Here is an 18425-nt window from a genome sequence, read left to right as displayed (position 1 = left end):
TTTCTAGTATGAGCTTTGTTTAATTGGCGTGGTGACACCTGCTCAACATCAGAGGTGTTTTCACAGTTTGACCGTTTATTGGCTTGTGCTAACCATTATGGTTACCTCACTCCATACGAACCGCATTCCTGCCTTATGTAGATAATCACACTGTTGGATAATGTTTGTGCAGGCTCAGGGCAAGATCCACTTGTGCTCCTCGCTCAGTACTAGGAATTCCTAATTGTGTATATCAGACACAAACATGATTAACACCTCAAAGGGTGCTACATTTGACACCCTAGCAGCCCCTTGCTCTCATTAGTCATAGCCATACCAGAGCTGCCTGGGGCCGAGGTGTGGAATGTGAGGAACGCCTGGCTCTCTGGTGAACTAGCAGGCAGCTGCCTCAGAATGTGGCAAGAGGCCTGGCGTGCTCTCTGGTCTAGGCCGGTCAGAATGTCAGATTGCAGCGCTTAACTTTAACATCGCTGGCCTACATGGTTCTCGGGCCTCGGCCACAAAACCACCATGTACAGTAGGCTGTTAACTTAAGAGCTTGTGATGTTCTTACCCCACATCTGAACACCACCAGATCATGTTGTTGAAACATACAAAATACATAATGGCGAGTAAACCTGATTCTGATCGTTTTGGGCATGACGACCATGAGCAATGGCTGATATGAGGTAGTACTGAAATTTGTATACAGTCCGAAGTTTTTCAGTGTGTCACTGTCTGCTCTGGACTGGATTTTCCAAGCGAAATGTTCTAAGAAATATGGTGTCCTGGGGTCAGAAAACTGATCAAGCACTATAGAGCTTATTTCATTATTTTATATTTATTCTTATCTATCTTCATTTGGCTCTTGACACTACTCTTACCGATCTTGTGTTTCACTCTTTACTATTTACTAGCTGCTATGACACCTGAATTTCCCCACGGGGATCAACTTAGAGTGTGCGGTCCTGATCTCTATAGGCCGTGTCAGTGAGCCATCTGTGAGGAGGATAGCATTAATCAGAGGGAAATACCAGACAGACAGGAAGTAGCACTGCTCTGTATGTGTGTGTGTGCTGCTTTTGGTATTTTCTAGTACTCTTGCAGTTAGTTCGTTACAATGTGTACATTTCTGCATATTGACCACAAGAGAAATGGAATATTGTTTGTGGAATATGAATGAAGTCTAAAATACACTAAAGTCCTAAGCCTAACTTATATTTATTTGTATGAATGTGTCGCTCACCAAAAATCTGTTATTTTCGATGAGCGACACGGTCGTATAACTATGGAAATTCTAGAACAAAGCTTATTTTTAAAAGCTGCATGCGCATACATTCTGAAACCTAGAGCTCAGGTTGTGATGAGTTTCTACTTTGCACACATTAGCAATCAACACCGACTCTGACACACCCTGGTCATAGCCTGCTGCTGTTTTACTCCCATTTCATGATGGTTATAAAGCTCTGTAGAGCACTAACTTAACATGTAATCACCCAGTCTGATTAAAAACCAAGAGGATTTGAGAAAGTGACATAATAAGATCAACAAAATAATCCTTTGGTCCTGTCATAACACAAACTGTAGCCCTGATTATAATGTTGCTAAAATGAATTTTGATTGAATCAGCTTATCTACACTCACTCAGTTTGTTTTCTATCTGAGCGTTTTGTGCCTTTCCTGCCTCGACTATAACTGGTGATCTGTAAAGTCAGCAATTCAGCATTCTCCCTGTTTTACTTCCTGTTTTAAACAGAGGGGCGCAGGGAAGAAAACACTGCTGTGAGATGGGTCCATAATCTTGAAACTAAGCCAACTTCTCTTTTGGTTGATATTTTGAGTAGGCAAAATGTATAAGATCAAGTAATGACAGATTTGAGTGAATTGGGGTTTGTTCACTCTTAAGGTAGCTCTCCACCGCACCGACGTCGGCGGTGGTAAGTGTTGGAAAGCGTCTGTTGCTGAAAATCTGCTGTTGAATGGGCGATGTGTGCACTGTCGGGTCGGAAGTTGAAGGGAAGCGTCGAAAGCCAACCCATCTTGCGACCGTCGGGTAGCAGCGGGCTGGTGGAGAGGAGATAGAGCTCTCTGGTTGGCTGCTAGGGACCCTTTCTAAAATGCGTTACATTTATTTTGTCTTAATACAGTGCATATCCATGGTATATATTTCTACAGCTGCATGTGTGCCCAAAATGCAGACACAAAGCGTGGGACGCGCGTGTGGCTCGTCTCATTCAAACACCAGCTGTCAGCTGTCATATTTTCTCTGGAACGAAACTAAGCGTATGCCGTATCTTTAACTTATAAATATCATAATCACTTACTCCTGCTTTTCTTTAAGGCGAGAGAGGTCTGTACTCCTGCTTTTCTTTAGGGCGAGAGAGGTCTGTACTCCTGCTTTTCTTTAAGGCGAGAGAGGTCTGTACTCCTGCTTTTCTTTAAGGCGAGAGAGGTCTGTAAAATCACTGAAGCAACCTGTGGTAACCTATGGTTTCACTTGAGTTTTTTACATGGAGGATAAATTTGGCATTTTATCAATTGAAAATGATTATGATGATGAAGCATTGGATGTGCAAGGCTCGTGTGGTGAGTAGCCTATCCTACAGTAGGCTACTCGAACAGAAATGACAGGTTTACATTTTTCGTATCATTCTAGCTATTTATTATATTATATTGGTCATTAGCCTAGTTGAAGCAAAATGATATGGTTGTGTGTGCATTGCGCTGCCGCTTGCTGCAGGCACGCTGCTGTTTATTGTTTTAATTAACATTAAATATGAAAGATATATGATACACCAAAAAATTGTCTAAATACAGATAACCTTGTGCCCATGCCCTAAGAACCCTGCAGTGCAGTAGTTATGTTTATAATATATCAAATGATTTAAGCATGTACATGTTGTTTGTTGTTGAAAAAGACATCAAGCCATCGGCTATTTTCAGTCTGTCTGTATCGGCCCTCAGGTGCATTCAGCAACTTTTTTTCACACCTTCCAACCGACTGATCTCCCGACTTCATTCGACTTGTTGATTGAATACTTTATTAGTCAGAAATGTAAACAGCACGAAGTACAGTCAGACAGGCTAAAACGATAACACAAAAAAGTCCTGGCGACTTGTTTCCATTGTGTTCCTGCCAGTCGGTAGTAATCTAATCTGTAGTAGGCAGTTTGGTGGAGAGCTATACCTTTTTTAAATGTGGTGCAGTGGAAGGCACTGCATGCATCTGAACTCTGCTTAACAAAATGAAGTCGGTATGCCTGGATAGGTTTTCACCAATTAAGTAGCCTAAATATCAGGTGTTATCAGTAATCTACAAATCAACCAGAATATCTACATGGAGTATGCCCTCCCAGTTTCGTTCTGACTTGGCTACTGGGTGTGGTCATAGGACAGGGTCAGCTTTGGACACAGTCAAGTCTTGGGATTTTCTCTCTCTCACGCACGCACTCTGCTTATTTTATGTGTGTGTGTGTGTGTGTGTGTGTGTGTGTGTGTGTGTGTGTGTGTGTGTGTGTGTGTGTGTGTGTGTGTGTGTGTGTGTGTGTGTGTGTGTGTGTGTGTGTGTGTGTGTGTGTGTGTGTGTGTGTGTGTGCGCGTGCGCGAGCGCAGGTCATGCATGCTCACATACACTTACACTGGACTTTGATCTCCAGGCTTGGAGTCGTAGTACAGTATGTGTCACAGGCTAGCCCAACTCTGCTTCAGTCAGGTGATTGCATAAGGGACAGGCCCACTACATTATAGATATTATCGACTTGTGGCTTATAGGCCTCCACTGACCTACTGTAGCAGGTGAACCGTTCCATTCAGTCTAAATTGACTCCGGCCTCGTAAGATCTGAGTCATATGGCAACCACAGTACTGCGGGAGTGTGTTGTGCTGTGGCAGAAGACTGGAGGCGACCTCTGCTAGGCTTTGTTGTCTGCTGTAGCCCAGGCAAGGAAGTGATGCCGAAAACTGGAAATCCTGAACAACGCACTGACTCATATCCTGGACAGGCCGTCTGGTATTCAGGCCCAGATCACTGTTTACAGGGTAATTTATACTAAAAGTGTTTGATGTTTATGTTCAGCTCTATCTTAGATTTTCGAAGAGGTCCCCTTATTCTTACATTGACAAATTTAGATCCTGGCGTCGGGCATGACACCTACTGGTTGAGATGAAGCCCTGTCTGAAGCTCATAAGCCCAACATCTCCTTGGCCAAGAAGGCATTCCGTAGAGGCAGTGGTAGAGGTTTGGTCTCTCCTCTGGGAGACCTGGGTTCAAAATAAATCTCAGGTTTTACAGTTGCAATTACCTCTCTCCGCCGGGAGAAGACAGATTGTAGCTTATACTTTTAGATTCTCACTATCTCTTTTAAACACCTAGAAACTAGCTGTTTTCCTATGATATCTTAATGACATAGAAATGGATGGAGTTCACCTTTTCTGTTCTTCTTTGGGTTGTAGTCATTTCATACTCTAGTCTACTGCATTTATTTTTGGGGGGGGGGGGGGCTTGAATTATTCTTTAGAACAACATTGGTGATTGTGTTCTGCTTTTTTGTTCTCAAACGTACTTGGGAAAAATAATCTGCACTACCCGAGCATGAGTGAATTTGCATAGTGCTTACTGCTTACGTTCAGCCTATCTGGGGCCATTATTGTCACTGTGCCCAGTCTAATGGTAGATTGACTGTGGGCACTGAGATTGTTTTAAAATGTCTTTATTAGGGAAACCATTATTCTTTAAATAGTGCTGCAGCAGCAGCATGGATCACTGTAGCTGACATCATCTATCTGGCCCTCGTATGGCCCTGTTATGGAATCAACAGCAAAGAACAGGGCGTGTCTCATAGTACTCATCCATCCATATTCAATTCATATTACTGCATTGCTCTCTAGGGCTGTCACGATCATGAAATCTTATTTCACCATAAATTGTCATACAAATAATTGTGATTAGCTATTTTTGGGCATTGGAACATAAGAATAAAAAATAGGCCTAATTGCTTTCAATAGTGTGTTGAGAAAGCAGCTGATATTCCCGGCTTTTAAAGTTAGAGGTCTGTTTGAATAAAGGCATAGATCTAGCAGAACAGAGAACAACTAAATTAGTGGAAAAGGACTATTGTCTTGACACAGTTGGGTGTGCATGTCCTTGTGTGACGGTCCTTCAGGGGGAAGTGTATTTCTGGTTGTCTGGTCCAATAGTTGTACAAGTGCATTATATAAAAGGCTCAGTGTAGTGGTTGGTTTGGAGTGATCATTTAAGAAAGGAACGGTTGCAGAAAACTTGACATCTGCTGTCATGCATCAGGCTTGGTAAACAGGGGTGTAACTTTCCATAGATCCCATTCTCTTAATATTTTATTTCATCCTGCACTTTGTGCTCTATAAAGAAAACGTTTTGTTTAATCTCTGCATGCCTGCTCGGTATAGCACTAATGCACTCCAGGCTTCTATTTTGGCTGAAAGATACAGTGACAAAACTAGTCTGACCAATGTCAGGTGTTAGTCTTTGGGTTCACACGGCCCTCTCTCAGGGACCTTCTGTTTCCCAGACTGCCTCTCTCTCTCTGCACATAATGCGTGAATGGACCATGTAATAGGACTAATAACGTGTAGTTAGGCTTCGTTTACAGAACTTGATGGGTGTGTTCTGTGTTTGGGGGATAGGGCTTTTACCTTATGGCTGGAAAGGTCTCCTTTTTTTTTAAAGAGAAGCTATTTAGGCAGTTTTGCTTTATTTTAGACAGCAAAGAGAGACAAGAAACTGATGTCAGAGAGGGATAAAGACATGTTCCCGGCAGCTGAACCATTGATAGGTTCCTGTGCACCCCAGAAAAGTGTCATCTTGTCCAGGTCACTGCTTAACACATTCACTGCCAGAGGTTTTTTTTAAAACAGGGTACAGCCAGTGCCAGCGTTTTTTTACCTTTTCAAGTAATCACAAAATATTTTCCGTGATCACGGTGATCCCCTCATTACACACACAGGAGTCTCGTAGAATCGAGAAAAAAAACAAAGAAAATTGGATATGAAAATGTTATGTAAATAATATGTTAATAACAATAGAATACCTTTTAGATAGATTTCTATTTTCTCAAATGATTGTATGGTGCCATCAATGCAAAGATGTATACATATTAAAGCAGTTACTTAAAAAAATATATATATCTTTTTTTTATTTTATTTGATAGAATACAGTAGACTTACAGGAAATGGGGAGAGAGAGAGATGGGGAGTGACACGCAGCAAAGGTCGTCGGGATTAGCAGCCTAGGTGCCCGGACCGCTATGCCAGCCGTCCGGGCCAGGGCAGTCACATTTCTTCTTCCTGTAAAGTGGCAACCTATGGCTAGCAACAAATGATCACATTTTAGCACTGACAAAAACAACCACAGGATTCATTTTCCAGTATGTTTTTGTCAGGTATATATAGTTTGCCATTGGGATTATACTGGTAATTGTCATGTTTCGCAACTTCTTCACAATTTCCGCATGGGCTATGTTGTCTAAGCAGAACCAGCAGGAGACTAATCTTGTTACTTGTTTGTTTATCTTCCCCTTTACAGACAGGCCGCATTGACAAATCCTACCCCACAGTGTGTGGTCACACAGGCCCTGTGTTAGACATCGACTGGTGTCCCCACAATGACCAGGTCATTGCCAGTGGCTCAGAGGACTGCACAGTCATGGTAAGTTTGATGTCATCCTGCACACCTTAGTAAGTGAGACAAGTCGTTCTTCTTGTGTAACACACACACACACACACACACACACACACACACACACACACACACACACACACACACACACACACACACACACACACACACACACACACACACACACGCACACACGCACATACTTCAGCTAGTAACCGACTTGAGACTACATGTTTTGGTTGCGAAAGACCAGATTTTCATAGCCCCAGGATGGGTACAAACCTCACCCTCTGGATCAGATTAGGCACAAATATGTGTCATAGGAATCAGAGCTGGGCGGTGATTTAGCTGCTTTATTGGGCTGACGTCACTGATTTGTTTGAATCTAGTGCTATACATACTTTACTGTGTCCTTATTTGGCCTTAGTGTTGCTACCACTTCCCCTACCTGAAAGAGTCAACTTCCCTGTTTAACCTGCTCAGGGCTATAAAACTACCCAGGATTGTGAATACATGCAGTGTTTCCACGGGCCTGTATGTTTGCAGAAGTTGACCCATCACTTGATTTCTTTCCAGCATTTAGTTTGGGGACGGAAGGAAGGTTTTGTCCAAAGGGAAGTAAAGATTTATGGACTCTTGAGATACAGCTGGCAAGTTTAAGCTGTGTGTGTGTGTGTGTGTGTGTGTGTGTGTGTGTGTGTGTGTGTGTGTGTGTGTGTGTGTGTGTGTGTGTGTGTGTGTGTGTGTGTGTGTGTGTGTGTGTGTGTGTGTGTGTGTGTGTGTGTGTGTGTGTGTGTGTGGTTTAGTTGTATAATTAAGATTCATTAAAACTAAATGTGTCTGTATATGCCGTCATCAAATCCTATGGATTGACTTTTTAGTCTCTGCTGCCCCCTTCTGGGTCTGTGAGAGAATTGTCATCTAATAATAATAATATGGTTCCCCTACTCCTTTTAGGGTATTTTTTTGTCACAGTACATTAGCACATATGTGAAATTTGTCCTCTACATTTACCCATCTACTATCTACAGCTCCCAGGGAGCAGTTGGGGGTTAAGTGTCTTGCTGAGGAACAGTTTGACTCATAGACCAGGGCCGGGGGTGAACCTGGGACCTTTCCCAGACAGCCTCTCTATCTATTCAGCTATGGCCAAATGGGTAGACAAGAGCTGTGCGTTATGTTAGTATTATGCATGTATCGCTCCTTGGCTGTCTTTGTTTACTGATGTTTGTCTGTCATGTTTCTTGATAGGTATGGCAGATCCCTGAAAACGGTCTGGTCACCAGTCTGGCTGAACCCGTTGTGGTCCTGGAGGGCCACTCCAAACGGGTTGGCATTATCTCATGGCACCCTACAGCACGCAACGTCCTACTCAGTGCAGGTAAGTGCCTTCCTCCTTGGCCCTGGGAGGACCAAAATAATATATTAAAAATATATTCTGTAGTCATTCATTTGTAAGCTTTGTGTAAAGCTGAAAATTAAATACAATATTTCACCTTGGCCTTTTTTGCTTGACCGAAACTAAAAGAATGAGTTGGAATAGCATGTTATTATAATACGGTGCTGGTGTTGGGGTTCTGGTGTGCTGCGTGCTTATGTGAACAAATCAAGTTCCACATATCCCTTTCTTTTTCCCTTGCTGAGCTTCAAAGTCAGCATAGATGGAATCAGCTGTCAAGTACTGTAGCTTTTAATGTGCCCATGCTACTTCTCTTTTTTGCCAGGCTGTGACAACATGATCATCGTCTGGAATGTTGGCACAGGGGAGGCCATGATCAACCTGGAGGACATGCATCCTGACGTTATTTACAGCGCATGCTGGAACCGCAACGGCAGCCTCATCTGCACTTCCTGCAAGGACAAGGGCATTCGAGTAATCGACCCACGAAAGGAAAAGCTTGTGGCTGTGAGTGGTGTTTTTGATTTGTTCATGTTTACCATTCTTCTGTATAGGACAAAGCATCTCACTCAGAATTGAAGGCTTTGACCAAGGAGATTAGATGGATTACTATGAAGAATAACATTTAAAGACTAGGGTAGGGGCATCCATGGTAAAGTCCCTGCCCACCACTTTGGGAACTGGGGTTTGAATGCTCCACGGTGCATCCAGCTTGGCTGGTCGCTTCATGAGCACAGTTGGCATTCTCTGTTGCTGCACTAGCAACTTCTACAGGTTGTTGAGCAGGGACTGGATCTGGAAAGGATAGCGTGTTCCTCTGCAAGTGTTTGGTGAAGAAGCGGCTGGCAACGTCATGTGTATTGCAGGAGACATGTTGCCAACCCTCCGAGATCAACAGTAGGAGTCAGCCGTGATAAGGACTATACACATCGGGGGGAATTGACATGGGGAGGAAAATAGAAAAGTATAGGGTGCTGTTCTTTTCAAATTTAAACCAGGGATCAGAATACGAATATTAACCTGTGACGTATACTTCACAGGAGAAGGAGAAGGCACATGAGGGAGCACGACCCATGAGGGCCATTTTCCTGGCTGATGGTAATGTCTTCACCACAGGTTTCAGCCGCATGAGTGAGAGACAGCTAGCCCTCTGGAACCCGGTAGGTTGCCATTTCCATGGAGATATGGAATAACATCACGGCATTACTTATATGCTAAATATAATATAAGGCCCTTAACTCTGGGGGTATACTGTATTTTAGGTAAAGGTCCTTGTCATCATGGTACTCCGTATATGGGGATTTGTGGATTTTATATTTCCCACTCGGTTTGAAGTCAGTCGGTCACGCGGTTCTCCTGGGGGACACACACGCACACAAACAGAGATTTTGCGCATTTATAGAAGGATTTGTTTAATTGAAAACCATACAAGCATACAGCAGATAACAGTTTCAAGTCACAAAATGTATTTTCACTTTGTCAGGAAAACAGAAAGAAAAAGCTTGCTTACATTAAATAATACTATATAGTACATGAAACAAACATTCCTGCTGGTATCTGGTGACCTTTTTCCAACTGTCTTTGATTGATTGAATATTTTATTAGGCAAAATATTTTAAACAGCACAGTTGCATTTAAAATACTTTGTCTAAAAGGTCAGTTCAAAAAAGTCCTTGCGGTCTTGTTTCCATTGAGGTCCTTGGTATTCAATTCAAAGTCATATATAGTGGCACCAACAGTTCAAATATCAACACAAAAAATACAGGAAAAATAACGCTATGTACAAACAAAAACCAAAAAAAAACGCAGAAAGAATAATAATGCTATATGTACAACAATGGGGGGGGGGAATGAAAGTCAAAGCAAAAGGGGGGGGGGGTCCCATGAAAATCTCTAGATTTGAAGCTCATCAGCAGGACCACTCTGACCAAATGCTTCATTTTCAGCAAAGCATGGATGAGGCCATTTCTGTCCATGAAATGGACACCAGCAACGGAGTCCTCCTGCCCTTCTATGACCCAGACACCAATGTGGTTTACCTTTGTGGGAAGGTATGTTGTCTCTAAACAGTGTTCAAATGGAGGCTTAGGTCAAATTCCATGTAGCTCAATGCAGAAATAATATCACCCCTTTATATTTTGTTGGTGATTGACAGGGTGACAGCAGCATTCGCTACTTTGAGATCACGGACGAGGCTCCGTTTGTCCACTACCTCAACACTTTCACCACCAAGGAACCACAGAGGGGTATGGGCTACATGCCCAAGAGGGGACTTGATGTCAATAAGTGTGAAATTGCAAGGTAAGCTTGAAGAAGCAGAGAGTTTAATACTGTGATTTTTAAACCTTGTATGCACACAGCTCCTCAAAGGTCACGTCAAAATCTTATCTTATCTCTCTACAAATACTTTTATTTACTAGTACCAAATAAGACAAAATATATATATTTTTGAGGGTATAGAATTTGCCACACCTGAACTGGACTTGCAGTCCATTGTGTCCCTACAAACCATTTGGGAACCCCACTGGATTGTTTGTCACACCAGCCATATTATTGGCATGAAATAGTTGGGTAAACACAGGTGTTACCAATGATACTGATTACGGGTGTGTTCCATTCAGGTCAAATTGTTGCTATAGAGCACCGAAGTCTGACATAATTTACGCATCCTACCTGGGTCACGTTTTTTCCCCCATTCTGAATTCCCATAGATGTGTTTTAATATCGCGTCAAATAAGAACTGTGTTCCAAAAATTATCCTGGCGGTTTGACTCTTATGGATATGAAGCATCAACTGACGGTGAGAAAACGCTAATGTTACTTCTGCTGAATTAGTTAAATTTTCGCCAGAAACAGACTGTATCAAATATGAGTGACTGACTATCACAAACGATACAGAGCCACCTCCCTGACAATATTGCCAATAATTCTTATGAGATGATTCTAAGATGACCCAATGTTATTCTCCATAGAGAAATTACTTCCGCGACTCAGGGGATAAACAAGTGACCTCAGGACTTCTGTACTCCATTGTCATGGATTAAAGTTCAGCGACGGATTTCCGTTATTGGATCCCATATAGGCCAAACAGTATATGGGATCAGTGTAGAATAGATCCACAAAAGAGAAGAACAAGTGGTGGTGGGGTGGTAGGCTACAGCAATCAGTAGACATTAGTCGTCAAAACACAGCCCACTGACTAGTCTACTGATCTATAAACCTATAATCTAAATAGTTTACGACCCTTATCATAATTATGTTGATTTGTACATAGGCTGGTTGGACGGCGGAGTGACGTCACACCTCACGTATAAACAAATCCGTCGGCTCCATATATGGGCACCAAAGGGGGCATCTCCATATATGGGCATATCAGTCGGATCTGCGGTGCCGTGTAGGTGTTCGGGCCGCATAGCGCGCTTATTTTATGTTTGTTAATGTGCGCTAGTTGTCAAGCATGTCTCACCACATCTTTCCCTGTCATTCGATATGTAATTTGTCATTCTGACTAAATTGAACGCATTTAGTTGCTGGTTAGTAAAGTGATCGTATAGTCTCCAAAATATCAAATTGCGGCAATTCTGGAATAACCTGAAGTTAGAAATCGAAAAATGGATAACTACACGAGAGGTAGGCTAATGAATCTAATTATGTGTATGGAGAGAGAGTATGATGTATGTTCATAGCGCAACACAAATTGTTTACCATCGTTCAACCACCAGTTAATAACATTTTAGCTTTTAAGATCATCAATGATAAGAGGGGAACCCTCAAATTAAAAACAAAATAAAGGTATCCCGATTATAACTCGTTTCTCCAATAAAGTTGTTTTTTATCTTGTTTCTGTAAAGCGACTTTGAGTACCTAGAAGGGCGCTATATTAATCGTATGTATTATTAATATAGTTGGGATATAGAAAGGTGTGTGATTTTCACCGTCAGTGTAGTTGTTGAAACGCATGATTAACCGAGAGTTAACGCATTGCATCCGTGTCGCTGGTGAGCTTGTAGATTGGTTATTTTCATGACACCGTCAGATGACGAAGTCGGGCTTAATTTACAATATATTGCATCGCAGGGCATTGTTGGTGGCCAATGCAACACATCAGCATTGTCCTCCACAGCATGGTACAAAATAAAGAATGGATTGGCACATATTCACAGTGAAGACATTAGAGAACAGAGAAGCACAATATTGACCATTCAATGAATGCGAATCAATGAATGCGAATGCGAGAAAATTGTCTTTGAGCAACTGTATAGCCTAACTCTGTGTGGTGTTACCACCCGAGAAATTGGCTTTTTTTTTCTTCTCTTGGACCCACTTTCATCACTGTGCGGGGCTTCTTTCATGCCGTTTCACAAATCACAGATTGGGACATGCACAATCCCTGTATTGTGCATGTGGCTCATTGGAAAGGCTCTACGCTAAGTGGAACAAAGCTTTAATTAGTATCTTTGGTAACACCTGTGAAGAATGTACTATTTAATGTCATTGTCAATATGGCTGCTGTGGAAAAGATCTACTGAGTATCATGATAATTCAGACACGCCATGTAGTCAAGCTCCTAACTCTTACAGATAATCAGCTGATAGCTCAGCTGAGGAAATATCCACATCAGCTGACAGCTCAGCTGATTCACGCAGCAATCAAATTGAATTATTCGGGTCTCTCTTCATGACAAATAAGCCCTTTCACCTTTTACTAAAGGGGGCAGCAGTTGGTCAGGACGTAGAGCAGCCGTCTTTGAATCAGAGGGTTCCCGGCTCGATCTCCGGCTCTTCCGGGCTTCATGTTGAGGCGTCCCTGTTCAGCAAGAAACTGAACATTTAATTGATCCACGATTTCACATGCGCTCACTTGAACGGCACACTGCTCCTAATAGGCTGGGTCAAATGCAGAGAATAGAACCATATCGCCTATAACATCGCATATAATGTTGATAATAAATTTGAACTTTGACAAGAGTGGTCCTGACTCCTGAATGAAATTGGATTTTTTTTTTTTCTGACGGCCAGAATATGTTTTTTTGTAATAGTCAACCGTGGGTACTTCCTACCTTCTCCACTAGGAGGTAGTACTTCTTCACAACGTAATCTGTAAGCTCTCTTGGCATACTCTAGTTACAGGGGGGGGGGGAAAGGGGGAAAAAACGACAACACACAGCTCAGTGAAATTGTATGTTCTTTTAATGCATTACAGAGTGGGTAATCAGCCTCTTCTTGTGTGTTGACAGATTCTATAAGCTGCATGAAAGGAAGTGTGAACCCATCATCATGACTGTACCTAGGAAGGTGAGATTAAATCCTAAACCACACACAAACTGCTATTAGGCCTCTTTTCACCTCTCTTTATTGCTGGTGTCAATGCAAAAAGCCAGGCATGTACCTAAATGTGTTGTTCATGGTGATTCTGTCTTGCTCTACCCTCCAGTCGGACTTGTTCCAGGACGACTTGTATCCGGACACGGCGGGTCCAGACGCAGTTCTGGAAGCAGAAGAGTGGTTTGATGGGAAGAACGGAGACCCCGTCCTTATCTCCCTTAAGAACGGCTATGTCCCGGGCAAGAACCGCGACCTCAAAGTGGTAAAGAAGAACATTCTGGACAGCAAGCTGACCAAGAACGCGGAGAACACGGCCCCCCCCAACAAGTCTGCCTCTCCAACTCCATCCATTGTGAGTCGGCTAACCCACACAGTACTCTAATGTACTGATTTGTTCCATGCAGTACCAGATTAGTCCAGTCCCAGACATCCACTACATATTGGATGACTGTTCAATGGCTGCTGCTTTTGAAAATGCAAACAAGGATAGAAATTCACTCATTTTTTTTCACTGTGTATAATGTGTCTCCCCACCACTACACTGCCCTCAGCATGCCCTTTTCCATCACTGCATCTCATTAACCCATTGAGACCTGAAGCCGATTCTACATGTCTCCTAAATCCCAACAGTTTTCTGAAAAACATATGTTTCTATATCAGTGGTGCTCAATCTTTTTCATGTCAAGGACCCCCAAAATTATATGTATTTGTATTTTGTTCCAGGGACCCCCAGAAGCAAAGATTTGAGTTAGAAATGTTCGCTTTGAAAGTATTTATATTCAAAGATTTGCACACATTTTCACGATTTTTCAAAAATAGCAGATCTACAAGCTCGTAGCGCGGCACTCGGTGCCGCGCTATGAGCTTGTATATCTGCTATTTTTGAATAGCCCAAAGTGTAAAATAATGCTTTTTAGCTGAAATCTAAAAATGACACTGTTCCAGGTCTTAATGGGTTAATGCCCCTCAGTCCCTGATGCATCATGTTGCAGTTGAGTCTCTAGACCAGCAGGGTTTTGTCAGATTTAAGATTATGGGCTGAATTCATGAAGTGTTTTTTAGATGTTGTCTCTGACCCACAAACTGAGGGTCTACTGGTGCTCTGCGCACCCAGCCACTGGGCGTCCTGCCCCATCTCGCCCACAACACAGCCGCCCTCCCTGGGACCCAGCCCATGCCTCCACTGCTCTCTGCAGATTTGGCCTATAATCATAGCTCACTGGCTCCTGAAATGCAGGCTGAAGGCGGTACGTGTTAACCCTCAGGGTTCCAGGCTCTGCCACATGGCATTTGCAGCTCCAGCTGTAGGTAGTGATAAAAAAAAGAGAAGCTGCTGTTATTAACTGTTTCGTGCAGAGGAATAGGTTTGACTCAGAATACGGTTGGTAGATTTGCATTCAGGAAATGTGCGTAGCATTTGTTGAAAGATTGATAATAAACATGGTCATGTCATTAAAATGTCACACATACAGCCAGGACCGCTGGCCTAGCGATCCGGGCACTTAGGCTCTAATGCGCGTCGCGGGTTCGAGTCCCGTTCCCGACGACCTTTGCTGCGTGTATCTCCCCGTCTCTCACCCTCTTTCCTGTCTACCTTCACTGAAAACTATCAATAAAGGCAGAAAAGCCAAAAATAACCCTTTTTTTTTAAAAATGTCACTCATACATGTCTTCTTTTTTTCCCACAGAAAAGTGAAGCCAAGCTGGAGGAGATCTTGAAAGAAATCAAATCCCTCAAAGACCTGGTCAGCAGTCAGGAGAAGCGAATCATCAAACTTGAAGAGCAGATGTCCAAAATTGCCATTTAAGGACCCTCCCCAACCCGCTACAATTCAGGACGTTCCATTGGCTGGGAGGTGGGCGGGACCCGTCACTGCCAATCTCAATGACAGCGTTCCGCCTGATGCCTACCTAGCAACAATCCCTAGCAACATTCCAGACAAACTTTTTTTCTTAGCCAGCCCCTAGCCCTCAGTTAACACAGATGGATTAAAGAAGGACGTGTGACAGATTTTTTTTTTTTTTTATGGAAAATATTCTTTTTTTTTTATGTTGTTGAAAGAGAAATCTATTCCTTTTAATCTGTGGCAGTCATTTTTTATTTTGTCCATAGGTTGTATAAACAGTCTTAACTATCCCATTCCTTTTAGAATTATGACCAAGAAAGAATCCTGTGTGAACGGTCCCATGTATTGGTATACTGAAATGTTGTTTTTTTTCTTCCGTTTTTTGTTTTTTAAGCAGGTATCAGTATTTCTTATCCTTTATACCCCTACTTACGCTGTTGCCAAATTTTAAGTAACTTTGTTTACACCTCCTTGACAGTATTTTTGTCTTCTTTTTGTGGGAAGATTGAAAATGCGAACCGTGAGGGACAACGCAGTAGACTGCTAATGCGAGGAGGGGAGCTCTATCAGTGAATCACTTACTGCACGATAGCAATCAAGGAAAACGTGACTGTTGGTCACAATCGGCTGACAACTCAAAAACTCTGTAATTAGGAAGAAAATCAATATTGACCGTATATACTACTTAAGCTGCCACAGTCTTTCACATCTGTGTAAACCTATTCCTACTCTTCTTGCTTTTCTCCACTTTGCCCCCCTCCTCTCCTCTGAGCTTATCTGTTCTACTATCACTACACACAGCAAGTCATGTATTGTAGGCATGCAGTCCTCTCATAGCTGACATAATACCATGCCTCCTTTACTTATAGGAGTATAAAATGATCAACGGCTCGGATGAATCTCATTCGTCATTTATTGGGTGAAAAATAACACTTTGTAAAATCCCCTCTCTCTCCTCTGTCAACACTTCACTGTGGTCCATTGCGCCGACTCCGCTCCAGTGGTGGGCTGTTAGTGTGAACTTTATGAGGTTTTGTGGACTTTTTCTCTGCCCCCCCCCCCTCTCTACGTTCTGCCCTTGGAAGGACCAATGACATTGTGGATTGTCAATTTTCCAAAGAAAAGGCCTGTGTTAGCTCTGCTTTGTTGTCATAAGGGGTTCAGTCACCAACCTCAATGTTTTGTATGTGTGAGGTTGCTTGTGTTCCAAGACTACGGCATGATTTATACTTTGTTGCGAGTTGTGTTGTGCACTGAAAATAGCTGAACTACAAGCTAAGTATTGCAGCTGTGATGCGTTGTGAGATTGTAGATCTGCTATTCTTGGTGTGCGACACTGGCATGCAACTAAGTATAAATCGGGGTTAAAGTGTAATCAAGTGTGGTGGGGATTCTCTTACCATCATTCCAGTCCATTATATGCCACCATTGGCTCATTCTTGTTCATATGCACAACCCAGAACATGTCTGACAGGAATTTGTGCAAAATAATGACCAATTGATCTCCCTTGATTTTAACTAGGTTTTGGTTGATAAATGCACAAATTGCTTCAGTGTAGCGTGAGGTGTCAAGTGTATGTGAAAATGTGCCTGGTGTCTTTGGCCTTTCGGGTGTTATTGCAAGGATGTACCTACAATGTTTCATGTGCTCCTTGTTTTGTTTTGTCTTGTCTTCACACACAGGAAATGTGATGAAGCGGTTGGTTATGAAATGAACTTACAGTGGAATGTGACAGACTTGCCTGTAACTACAGAGAATTGAACCGTTGATTCCTTGCTACATTGATAATTTTAGTCTCTTTCTTGCTCAGTTGTGCTTGTTTCCCTCTTAGCACTATCACTTTTTTTATGGTTATGTCTTAAATGCCCCAATTTTGTATGGCCAAGTAATTAGAGCAACCAGGAAGCATTCGGATTGTTCTCTTAAAATATTTTCATTGGTTTGCCAACTGTGATAAATGATTGTTTGTTTTGGTTATGGATGTGTTCTAGAAGGAAGGTGAGACCGTTCAGTCTGTTGTTTGCCTTTAAAGTTTGTTACCACTGAAAAGACCATAGAAAGTGCCATAGAGTTGGTGCCATGGGAGTGATGAATAGAGTTGGTTTGAGTTGCATAGGAGTGACATTGGATAAGTTGGCCAAGTTTCATGTTGAAGGGCTGAAGAAAGTATTTGACACAAATCGTCTCCTTAATGGACCCTTTATTTTCCTATAGCGTGTTAGTCCCCTGGATGACATCATTCAGTCCTTCCCATTCCACATTCCAGTATACTGTTTGTACTGCACAGAATTTCTGCTAAAATATGGGTTGATGCATTCATAAATCTTACCTCTTCCAGATGTGACAGTTGAATGCACACAAAGTTTGATTGGTTTCCACCAAAACATGAATATGGAAAAACAGTAACAACAACAAAGCAAATACAACCCAGGCAGCTGCCGGCCACGTTAAAGGCCCACTGATACATGTTCGGTTTCAGCACCATTTGTTCACAGACCACTAGTGAAAGTAAAACTAAAACATGCTAAAGAAATGAGTCTAACATTAAAGGAAATGTGTCATGTTGAATCTGTACTGCCCTATCTTGTACATTAGACTGCTAGTCTTTGGTCTCTTTATAGCACTCTTGGAACGGGAGCTATGATTTATTGAAAGGAATATAATGAATAGTTTTTCAAAGGGACACTGTAGGTCGGAGGAATGTGCAGTTGCAAGGTAGAAGTATTTGAAATAAAGGCCTAGCAAATTGTTGAAAGCTGTGTAAATAACCTCACCATGTTTTTTTGTTTTGTTTTATTTTTGTCTTTGTTTTATTTTAATTATTTTAGTTTTTGTTTCTTGTGGTTGTGCTGAAGAGGGTATTGTATGGGAGTTGGGTTATTAGCCATATTCACACAGTGGCCATTTTACTCTTATTTAATTAATTACTTAATACCCAAGTATTAAATAAAATAAAATGGCCACCTTGTGAATGTGGTCAATGGCGTGTTTTAAATGTTTCCCCTTTATGTTCCTGCGCCTTGCCATAACCCGTCATGTGATTACAAAAAAGTCTCCACCTTATCACAGGTATTACACATATAGAAACAAATCAGTCACAGAAGAAAACATACCAGGATTAAGCCTCATGTGGAGGTGTGCTCAGCGTTTTTGTTCATTATTCCTGCTTCAAGTATCAAACGTTGATTATAAGAAATATTAATAAACACATTTTAAAAAAGTG

At 42.1% G+C, this 18425-nt stretch overlaps 1 protein-coding gene across 1 annotated transcript in view; it reads left to right on the top strand.

Annotated features, from left to right (window-relative positions):
* The window catches only part of coro1ca (coronin, actin binding protein, 1Ca), a 52307-nt gene extending 33882 nt beyond the window's left edge, over positions 1 to 18425 (top strand). Inside the window, exons 3-11 of the mRNA XM_084054007.1 lie at positions 6539 to 6661; positions 7883 to 8012; positions 8356 to 8537; positions 9071 to 9190; positions 9977 to 10081; positions 10186 to 10331; positions 13267 to 13324; positions 13464 to 13706; positions 15043 to 18425. Coding sequence (XP_083910133.1) covers positions 6539 to 6661; positions 7883 to 8012; positions 8356 to 8537; positions 9071 to 9190; positions 9977 to 10081; positions 10186 to 10331; positions 13267 to 13324; positions 13464 to 13706; positions 15043 to 15162 — 1227 coding nt within the window. The 3' untranslated portion in view covers positions 15163 to 18425. The remainder of the gene's footprint in view (positions 1 to 6538; positions 6662 to 7882; positions 8013 to 8355; positions 8538 to 9070; positions 9191 to 9976; positions 10082 to 10185; positions 10332 to 13266; positions 13325 to 13463; positions 13707 to 15042) is intronic.

The sequence above is a fragment of the Gymnoscopelus microlampas genome (assembly GCF_963454915.1).
Source record: "Gymnoscopelus microlampas genome assembly, chromosome: 4".
NCBI classification, from domain to species: domain Eukaryota; kingdom Metazoa; phylum Chordata; class Actinopteri; order Myctophiformes; family Myctophidae; genus Gymnoscopelus; species Gymnoscopelus microlampas.
Note: the sequence above shows the minus strand (reverse complement) of the source record. Positions and strands in the feature narration are given on the sequence as shown.